This window comes from Beta vulgaris, chromosome 4 (genome assembly GCF_026745355.1).
Source record: "Beta vulgaris subsp. vulgaris cultivar EL10 chromosome 4, EL10.2, whole genome shotgun sequence".
Lineage (NCBI taxonomy): Eukaryota > Viridiplantae > Streptophyta > Magnoliopsida > Caryophyllales > Amaranthaceae > Beta > Beta vulgaris.
In genome coordinates this window covers 50,018,900-50,029,792 of record NC_079205.1, presented here as the reverse complement: position 1 = coordinate 50,029,792, position 10,893 = coordinate 50,018,900, and the positions used below count along the sequence as shown (strand labels likewise).

Sequence of the window (10,893 nt, the reverse complement as noted above, 5' to 3'; positions counted from 1 at the left end):
AACATTAAGTTTCTCAATAGCTCCCATCGTCAAAATATTTTGTGCACTTTCAAAATTGATAACATACAAGTTACCGATATCTCAACTTAATTCCTTATAGTACTTTCCAACAATTGTGCTTTTATTATTTCTCTAATTTAATAATTTGTTTGAAGTTATATTTATATGGTCAATTATCAATTCGAAAAAGTCGTCGAATACATAATCACCAACTTATATAGCTTCTCTAGATTATAAACTAATTAAACCTCAAACACAAAACACAAAACACTTCTCTCTTTAGCATGGACAAGAAAAATGACAAAAGTACAATTCTGATAATCATTATCCACAATTCCACATGTGCGTAGTGCGTTGTGATGTGTCGTTGAATTCCCCTCCTCCGTCAAAACAAATAAAGTGAGAAAAATTCCACTTTCTCTCTTAATCAAGCAATCAACTACTCATTCAGTTATAACCAAATCTCCAGCACTAGAGAGAAAATTGCCAAACTAATTAGGGTTCGTATCATCTTCCAAAATCCCTAAATTCAACCTTCTCAAATCAATCCTCCATTGAAAAACCTTTAATTGACCTAAATTAATGTCGTCCCTTTCACTATCCCCAGCTCTCGAAATCCCAATTTCATCGGAATCATCAAATTCTTCTGCCCAAATCGCAGAAACTATCAGTGTCAAAGCAAATGATCATCGAAGTTACAGCTGGTTATTGGATTGTCATGGATTTTGGCACAATATTTTCCTAATATTACCTTCTGCTTTGTTCCTTTTTTACTTGGCTTTTCAAGCGAAGAAGAGTTACAGAAAACTTTGGGTTGGAAGGTCGCACATTATTAACTCTTATTATGGGATTGTTTGGCTTGTTAGTCTCCTTAATTTCACTTGGTGTTGTCTTCAGGTACTCAATTTTCTGTCTGATTTGATTTTCTCTCTCCTCTTCTATGCATGTTTTGGGTTGTTTTCATGAATGATTTGTCGAATTAATTTGTTTTATGTTGGACATAAGGTTAGTTTGTGGTTTTAATTGAAATTATTGCTATCTTCTGTTGACTGACTTTTTTTTTTTTTTGGTATGCTATAGTAGAGTAAATGAAATTTGTTAATGTTTATTGATTTGATTTGTGGGTTTCATAAGCATTTTTAGCTCCTGCCCGTAAAGGCCATAAGATTAGCTGCATCAAATGAATGAGGGTGTTATTCTGGGTTGAAATCTAGAGTGATAGTGACACCGATAGGTTATAGAGTATGTTTGGTATGAGATTTTTAAGAGTTAACAAGAAACAAGAAACGATCTATATCACATGTTGTGTGGTATGACAAGTGGGGAATTGTTTAGTACTTTAGTGTGTTACCCTCCTCAACTTAATGGTAACACATTATGTCACCTTCCCAACCCGACACATTAAGTGCTTGTTTTGTTTATGCTAAGGAATGAAAAGAAAATGGAATCAAATAGAGGATATACTTGGTAACAAATTGGGACCTCTATTGGGTGCTTGGTTCTATAGTTGAAAGGTAACCGTTACCACCAAGAAGTGGATTTTGTTACTTAACGAGGAGGGAGAGGTAACAAACCGAAGGGTTGAAGAAAGGGAGTAGTCGAGTAGGTAATTGATTTCGTTTTTCAACTTTAAGTGTTTTGATTCTATAGTGGAAGTGTGGAACCAAACCCCCGATAAAGGTAACAATTATTATTACTATTCGTAATTGATTACATTGCTTTTCCATTCCATGACTTGAACAAAACATTCACTTATAGTCAAGAAAGGGTAATCTCATAGATCGATTCCACACCATGGGAACCGAAAAATGAGCCCTAAGGATGATGAGGATATAAATATTTGTGATTGGAAAAGTGAGCTCTATAGATTATGTAGGATTATAAACCTTTGAGAAGTGATATTAGCCTTGCTTGGATGAGGATTTGAATAGAGAAAACATGTTGGCGTGCTGTAATCTGTTGCACGTTCGATAAACTTGCCAAGGAAACAGTGCTCTTGATGATGTATGTCATTATTCAACCAACATACTATCGGTGGTGAGATCAGTTTTGAAGAAGTGGAACCAAGCATATATTTATATATTGAACGTGGAGAAGGATGATGTGAACAATTGGTATTAGTAATGCTTATGATCTTGCGGTTTGAATACTCTTTTAGTACTATGCTAAGAACATAGGGAGTGTTGCTTGTGTCACACTGCTTATTCATCAACCCAAAACTTTTCATTGTGGAAAAATCTCATTTTAGTTTCAAACCTAATAATGTTTCTTAATCTGGAAACTTTGCTTTCCATAGTTTTTCAGTTATGCATTCTAATTAATTAATAATGTGATTGAGGCAGAATACTTAAACTAGATGCTTACTGGTTAATTAGGTTGACAATTAAACTCACTCCTTCAGTTTCACCCTTCACTATTTGGCTTTCACTATCACGATATATGTTTGTGAATGGGGTTTATATGTTTGTGGTTGGGGTGGGTTTGAAGTGGGACAAACAGAGTTTGGAGTAGCTTTTGGCTAACTTAGCTAGGTGGCAAATAGACGACGTTATGATTTCAGCGGTAAAATTTCCTTTTGTAACAGATTGAAGATTTCGTTTAGGTCTAATTGTCTGACTAATGAATTTTTTGCTAGATTCTCTATCCTTAGGTGTATGTTACTCACTTTTTAAGCATTTTAGAAACTTTTACTCAAGTACATGGCATACGTCAAACAAAAAAAGGATTGTGAATCTTAATGAATATGGTGTTCTATTCTCAGTTCTCCCTACAGAAACTTGTCCAACTTTTTAAAATATTTTCTCTGGATGACACACTTACATTAGTGGCTTATTGGACCTTCAGTTCAGCCATGTTCACTCTCCACTTCTGTTGTCTTCGGTGATGTTGACTGTACATATCTTACCCAACTTCAACAATACTGAAATACTTCTCGTTCAATGAAGCTTTTAGTAACCCTCTGTTTATATTTCTGTTCATAATATGGATGCAAATTTTTCAAGAGGTATGGAATGATTGGAATCATTGTATGAAATTGAATCACCGATTATAACTTCTCCATTGTCTGTTATTTATCACTGAAAGTTGAATGCTTTTAGCTAAGGAGGATTATTGGGGGGTGTCAAATGAGAGCAGAACAACGTATTTTGAGTTTGTGACTGAATGGTAAGTGGACAAGTTTTTTTCCCATCATTGTCTTCACAAAGAAACAATGTGCTCTGGGATAAAAATGTCGTGGAAAGCAGTATGCATGTCAAATGGTTTGGCATGGGAAGATTATGTTGCCCCTTCTTTCAGCTCTGAAGTATATTCAGACGGCTAGCTTCAAAAGGCTAGACCCTGGAAAAAAAAGTCAAAAATCTTTGGCTCGTAGCATCACTTTAGCCATCAATTATCTTTTGTCGTCACCTTCACCTTCCTGTTCTTTCAGATTGCTTTCTGAAATGACTGACAGCTAGGAGTGAAAATTAGATTTTATTTCTAGGGATTACTTTCCTCAATCTCTTCATGCTTAGCCCTTTATTCAGACTTTGGGTATGACTGGCAGGTTCATGGAGACAAGGGTTTAAGTTGGCTGTTCAAGAAGCTTCTTATGTTCTTTTTTATATTTTCGAATGTTCCAACTTTCCATGAATTGATGCTGTGAGCTATTCTGTATTATCTGTATGAATAGAGTATGGTTTAGGTGATCCAGAAGAGGTACGCTTTGAAATGATTTGGGCTAAGAAAAATTACTGAAATTTAATTTGTTCTCTGGGTTTGGAAGAGCATGGGATTGTCAAGAACTGGGATCTTATGATATATTGATATGCTGAGAATCTGGTGTGATAATCCAATTAATTTTCAATGCTCAAAATGCATGCTTGAAAGCTGGATAGCTTGGCCTTATTAGGTTACATACTGTCCCGATTATATGAATACAAGATACTTATCATATGATGAGATCCTCATTACATGTTTTGTGGACCCTGTTTGTCGATGATCACTGATCTTGTACAGCTGCGCTACCAAATTATTTCTAAGTTGAGAAGATTCTGACTAATTTGCTGTCTGGTTCTAATGAATTGCACTTGTGCCACTTTATAGATTATGTATATTTCGAGTCAAACATAGTAGTCTCAGTACAGTTCCTTTTTTTTTTTTTTTTTTTTTTTTCTCCTTCTAAAAAGGTAGTATTTTTGGAATAGGTATGTTCACTCTATATCTCACTTCTCATACAAACTATAGTAGCTTGATGTTGTTTTCAACTTTTCATGTGATCTTTTTTTATTGTTGTATTCTAGATCTGCTTAATACTCTTTTCTTAGTTATTGCTGTTTGACCTGCTGATCTGTAGTTATAATTTCTTATAGTTGAATTTCGTTCTATGTATCTTACTAGTTTGCAGTTTGACGTATGAACAAATCACTTGCAGAATTTGCTAATTGTGATTACCTCCGACTTTATGAAGGTGGAAATTTTATCAAATGTGATTCTTTGATAAACCTTGGCTTTGGAATAAAAAATTATCCCCGATTGTTTCTGCTTGTCAGAGACTGAGTAATAATTTCTCCATTCCATAATGTTTGCAACACTTCCCTTGATTGGGAATGTCACAATATTAGCAACCAAGCCATCTACAGTGACTTATGTGTGGGAAAAATGTTTATGTACCAACCTACTTTCTCTTTCATTACACCTTCTTCCTACTCTTTCTTTATTTACGTGCCAACCTACTTGGTTGCAAGTGAAACAAAACAGAAGAAGTATAAAATTGATGGAACCAGGTCACTGGGATGATATATTGAGTGCCAAAGGATCATATTTCTTTTTGTATTGTGAGACTTGCTAAGACTTCCAGTTATCTATTTCTTAGTTCCTTATTTTTTTTGACAGACTTGGGAGTGTACTCCAGGAAAGACGCTAGCCTGGAACCTTCTATCTCTATTCACTACTTCAGGGTTGCTGTTTCTGGAAGTGAGTTTGATCGCTTTTCTTCTTCAAGGAAACTACACAAGTGGGACAGAAGCTTTAACTCGTACTTTTGCTATATCTGCAATGCTAGTTGGTTTGGACGTCTTTCTTAAGGTATTCCATGTTCCTACTTTTAAAGAATTTTCATTCACAGCTCTTGGGATCTAATACATGTGTTGTTTTTTTCTTCTTTTGACTTATGATTTATTTTGCTTCATTGAATTTTGCTTTGGATCTACTCATAGACTGTCTTTTTTTGGTGATGAATCTGTTGTGAATGTATGAGGATCATGGTGACATTATAATGTCTAAGTTGTAATTTATGGACTATGTTGCTCAGACTCGGGTACCCATGTCCGACACGGGTACGTGTCCAAGTGTCCGACTCGGCTATTTTTTGGAATTTTTTCTATTTTTTAGCCCAAAACAAAATGTCCGAGTGTCCCACCCATGTCCGAGTGTCGAGGATCCGACACGGGTACTTGAGGTGAAATGAAGAGTCCGAGCAACATAGTTTATGGATATGGACGATCAAGGGAGTTGGGGGGAGCAGAGGGATTGATGGGTTCACATAGTTTTGCAACCTTTAGTTGCATAACTTGCATTTTCACAGCATTCCTGAAATTGGCCGAGACTTGCTTCTTTGATGTTATTTTGCCACTCTAATGGTTGTCTTTTGTGGTTTCTCTGAGAGCTGTCTCCTGTTCATTGTCTTCCTCCAAAACATAAAGAAAAAGGCATACTGGAGTCACATGAAGGATTCTAGTCAACTATGTTTGACAGAAAATGGGAGGGCATACAATGTAATGGCATTAATGACTTGTGTTTTGGATGAAAGTTTATCTTTGAGATATGTGGTGCTCTTGTGACTCTGTATTAGAGCAGCAAGAAAATCACCTCTTGCCAGGCCAGGTAGCAGTAAGGCTAGTTTTTGAATATGGAAGTTTGATGATCACCCATCGCAATTATCATTTAAATGGCCGGACTAAAGACCAATGCCTGTTAGATCTGAGAAGATTTTTCCTTTTAATTTTTGGTTCCACAAGGACGGCGGTTATTGTGGCCACGTTTGATAGTAACTGTATTCTTATACTATATTTTCTTTTTCTTTTTGACGTTTCTATGATATCTTCTGATGTCTCCTATTATTCCGATGTGTTAATAGGACTTCCTTTTTATTTGACACATCTTTTTGTTTGATACTTGATATGACTTCCATGTTCTCATGGCATACAGAATTTCAACTATATACCGATGTGTTAATAGGACTTGCTTTTTTTTTGACACATCTTTGTGTTTGATACTTAATATGACTTCCATGTTCTCATGGCATACAGAATTTCAACTATATATGTGCTTGTAAGATGTTGATGCTAACATATAAACATCGTTTCTTGGTTCTTAACCGAAGTGGGAATGCAGATTTTTGCTGTGGAATAAATAATGATCTAAGTTTTTATTTTTCAGGGAATATATGTGTTTGCATTTGGAGTCCCATTATTCATTGAGAATGGTGATGCTCATCGAATGAAGTGGGGCTTGTGGATTGTGCACAAGCTAGTGCTGACTTCAGTGTATGGCCTCATACTTTTCATGTACCATTCCAGCTGGAGAGAGAGGTTGCCAGGTGAGTGCTTAATCGATAAGTTGGTAACTTGGAACAACTACAATTTGCCTCCCTCTTTAACATTTCATTTATTGCTGTGCAGCAAGACCTGCATATCACAAGTACATCACCATCATGTGCGGCGTAAATGCACTGGCGCTTTTAGCTTGTATTCTCAGTGGAAGTGGTTTTGGGTTCTGGTAGTGCTTTTAATATTTCTGTGGATTCTCCTATTATTAGTTGCACTTTAATGGCAGTCCAATTCACTAGTTCTAATTAATCTGACTCTTAATTTTTTGTCCAGGTTGCACGACACCCTAACTATATGCTACCATGGATTTTACCTTCCTCTCATATATGTGACATTTTTAGCAGATTTCTTTCAGGTAATTTACGTCTTCATTTGTATCTTCTCTTTTTTGTTAAGTTTAGTAATGATTCTTTAGTCCAGTCTAGTGCCAGGGCCGGGGGAGGAGGGAAGGACAAGGGGAATCCCCACTCCATAAACCTGCAGGTGGCAGGATTCAACCCCCCCCCCCCAATTTATTTGGTCGTTTTTCTGTAAATATATGTTGGTTTGGTTCAGTACAATTTTTGTAATCCTTCTATCCTGAGGTGAATGTGCAACCCTTCTTATACCCCTGAGATTGACTTATTCAGGAGGAAGACTTGAACTTGGAGAATGTATACTACTCAGAGATGAAAGATGCTGGATTCTTTGATGCTGATTGGGACTAAATATGACTGTAAACATTTCCTATCTGTTTGCTGATTGTAAATATAATTTCTCATGTCTGTAAGTATAAACAAATATTTGAATTGCCATGTAGAACAACTCTTGGTTTTTTGTAATTGTTAAAAGACTTAGTCTAGTGAAAATGATAGGGGCCTCCGCTGTCTTTTAACTCTTTCGAGTTACCATGACCCATGAGAAGTATTACCCCCAAAAACATCTGCTTAGTTTAATCCATTCCAAAAGGGTGAAGTCTCGTACGAGACGATCTCATTACATTCGAACTTTTTCTATTTGGATGGCGATTTTTGTACTTCTTGAAGGGGTAAAACAATTAATGTTTCACAATAAGTTAGCATGAGAATATAAATAAGTAAAGTAATACCAAGATGCCACTTACAAATCATACATGTAAAGATACTCAATAATCAATACAAAACAGACTAAAGGGGATCAAAATCTCAGAAAACTAGAAGGGGGGCTTTCATGGAAACACAATTGGAGAAGATGTGATGGAGACTTTGTGCCAACCATGTTTAATAATGGAATAAAGTACAATAATTCTTTTCTTTCCGAGAAAGTATTTACTCCTATAATGGAACTAATTACTAATTTTTCCGTAGTTGGTTACTTGTGATTTACAACCTCTTGCTATGTTCCATTGGATTATATTGGGGCCAAAACTATCAGTTTAGGCAAAACAAGTCCATTGAAAATCTAGCAAGACGTAGCAAAAAGAAAAGTAAAAAATGTTCGAAAAAATAGACGTTCTCAATTTTATTTCTATTTTTGGAAAATACATGAAATAAAATTCCCTACGCAAATTGCCAAAAGAAATAAATCCCTACTCAGAATCAAACAAATCAGAATGAGAGTCATTGAAGAAGTTAACCATGTTGTCTAGCTTATCTCTCAGCCAATGGCGAAAGCGACCGCCAAAACATGACTCTAGACAAGCTCGCAAAATTGAGAAGCCAACATCAGGTCAATTTGTTGCTTTCAGTATCATAGTTCTACCATCAACTAATAATGATTGAATTTAGGCTAGATAGGCAAATACTTATGTAATTAAAAATCAAGTCACACAAACTATTGAGCTCATACAAGATGACCAATTTCGTATACTGGTCAAAACGTTCAAACAAGATAAGGTCTACTAAATCTAAGATAACACAGATGAGGAAACGGGAAGAAAATTTTTTAATACTCATCCTACAAACCCAAACATTTCCATCCACTTTAACATGGATGATCTACTTCTGAAGTGTCTCGATAAGATCTGCGGCTTCTTGAATAGTTGTGATGCTTTGCGCATTCTCTTCCTCAACACCAACACCAAATTCCTCCTCGAGCTTCATCACAATTTCAACGACCAAAAATTTGTTAGACGATGTAGATGAGGGGGAATGGACGATGAAACGCTATACTTCAGTCTTAGCTACTGGTATCACTTGTGGGTATGTGTACTGGTACACAATAACACAGATAGAGTTAGCTTGTTTCAGATTATACTCCACTCGACAACAACAAAAAAAGCAAAGAGGTATATTGAGTGTGCTCAAGTAGGGTTTTAAGAAATTCCCATGTACGCAACTACATCTAATGGTCAATGCCCTATGCTTTTGCTAGTGATCTAACTCATTGCCAACTCCTCGAACAAAGAATTGGCGCACCAAGCAGATCAAATCAAATAGGTTACAACGAAGTTAGAAATCTGCCATTGTCACCTGTAAGTTCTGATTTCAGATTATACCATGGCTTAGAGTTGCATCAAGTTCACCACTCTCTACAGAGTGCATAAAAGCATGAGTTTTTGTTATGTTAAAACTTCTGTAACAGTAATGGCATTAAAAATGATACTTACTGTGTCCAAAGAATCAGCACCAAGTTCTGAAAATTTGTTTCACCAGTGACTTGAGTTTCATCCGCCAAGCCAATTGCTTCTTCACTATACAACTGACCTTTTCAACTGTCCTGGTTTTGCCTGTTAAGAAAAAAAGCAAATGCAGGTATTTCAATTTACAAGGCTCGAAACAATTAAGTATTCCTCCTCTAATGCCACCCAAATAAACACCAAAGGAAATTCGGCCTATGAAAGTATAATAATGTTAAACAAGTCAATGAGACCTGATCTCCAAATCACTTACAACAGGCAAATAATTCATCATATTATAAAACAAATATTCTTCAAAAATAAAAACACACACTAAAGCAAAGAAAACAAGATGTGAAAGGAGAAACCATACAGCACAAGAGACACTCAAGCGAATCGACTTCATTGGGCTTGTCCTTGAGAATGACACAGATGGCACCAAGGCATAGTTCTTGGATGTAAACTGTCCAAACAAATTGAAAGACAAAGCATGAGTTCATAACAAAAATTCAAAATCATAATCCAGAAAATTTCTGTTGCCAATACACCAAAATAAACCATTTGAAATTCATAACAAATCAATAAAAAAACAGCAAACATGGGAAGAAACATAAGAGATATTTAAGTCATCAAGCAACCAATTAAGTGCAAATGCAGTTACAAAAACTTGATCCTCGTAATTCATTTTGTTAATTGAAGATCCAACACAACTTTCTAATAGGCCAAAGTGGGTATTGCCATGCAGATTACGGGTCGATCGACAGGCCAATAGAATAATACTAACCCTACAAAAATCCAATCTGATTTTGTACTAACATATAAAAAGCTCAGAAATTTCAAAGAATCTTTAACTAGTAATATATAAATAACTAACAGATCTCCCCTTAAGATTTTAATTTTCCCTCAAAATAATCAATGTAAAACCTCGAAATTTTTAGAGAGGTTTAAGCTCCAACATAAAACCCACCTGAAATGAACAAAAACAAAAAACCCAAGAAAAAGGACAAATCTTTTTGTCACCATCATTCAGCATATTAAAACATAGAACAAATTAGAAAAAATTAGTCATACAATAATACAAATTAAATCACACTAAAATTAAAAATCGAGGTGATCAATAAACCAAACAACCAACCTAAAAATACCCAATACTAGAAAAGATCAACCCAATGCAAAAATGAAAACAACAACTTTAACCCAAAAAAATTAGATCAAACAAAAAACTTATAAGATTAGCAGATCCAAACTAAACAGTTGTAGATCATTAAAAAAGAGAGATTTTTTTTGGGTTTTTTACCGAAGAAGGGAAACGGGTTTGTGCGCGACAGTTGATGGAAACGGATGATCCGGTGATGGAAGCCATTGAAGAGAGGAGAGAGAAATGAGAGGAAAAGAGAGTGAGAGAATGTGACTGCGCAGAGGAGGAGGAGAGAGAGGGGAGAAGAAAATGGGGTTAAAATAGGGAGAGAGTGGTAGGGGAAGGACGGAGAATACGAAGAGCGTGAGACTGATGATATAAACTGATACACCAAACTAGCTGCCCCTTCCTACTTGTCGTACTACTGTTGCTTGCATTTGCATTATATAACCTTTTTTTTTTTTGTATTTTGTAACCTTTTTTTTTTCAATGTGGTTGTTTTGACTTCATTTTGGAGTTCATTTGTTCAATGTAGATTGTAGGGTGTGACATTTTAGATTTACATAACATAGGTATATACATATGTAACA

General features: G+C 35.7%; 1 protein-coding gene and 1 non-coding gene across 2 annotated transcripts; one reads left to right on the top strand and one right to left on the bottom strand.

Moving 5' to 3' along the window:
* The first annotated feature begins 333 nt into the window (after nt 1–333).
* On the top strand, nt 334–7,467 carry LOC104891014 (protein CANDIDATE G-PROTEIN COUPLED RECEPTOR 2). Its single transcript, XM_010676648.4, has 6 exons — nt 334–897; nt 4,876–5,067; nt 6,421–6,580; nt 6,663–6,759; nt 6,864–6,945; nt 7,220–7,467. Exons 1-6 carry the CDS (start codon nt 583–585, stop codon nt 7,295–7,297), a joined length of 924 nt encoding a protein of 307 aa, XP_010674950.1. The 5' UTR covers nt 334–582; the 3' UTR covers nt 7,298–7,467.
* Nucleotides 7,468–9,185: 1,718 nt separating this feature from the next.
* On the bottom strand, nt 9,186–10,725 carry LOC104891013 (uncharacterized). Its single transcript, XR_008969085.1, has 3 exons — nt 10,463–10,725; nt 9,539–9,628; nt 9,186–9,276 (listed from the first exon to the last, which is right to left on the bottom strand). It is a non-coding gene; the product is annotated as an uncharacterized LOC104891013 (transcript).
* Between the last annotated feature and the right edge of the window lie 168 nt (nt 10,726–10,893).

Excerpts from the sequence above, each read along its gene's own strand:
- LOC104891014 (XM_010676648.4), top strand. The coding sequence starts at position 583 with ATGTCGTCCCTTTCACTATCCCCAGCTCTCGAAATCCCAATTTCATCG. Across the intron at positions 6,760-6,863 it reads GGAAGTGGTTTTGGGTTCTG|GTTGCACGACACCCTAACTA; the intron begins GTAGTGCTTTTA and ends TTTTTTGTCCAG. Across the intron at positions 6,946-7,219 it reads TTTTAGCAGATTTCTTTCAG|GAGGAAGACTTGAACTTGGA; the intron begins GTAATTTACGTC and ends TGACTTATTCAG.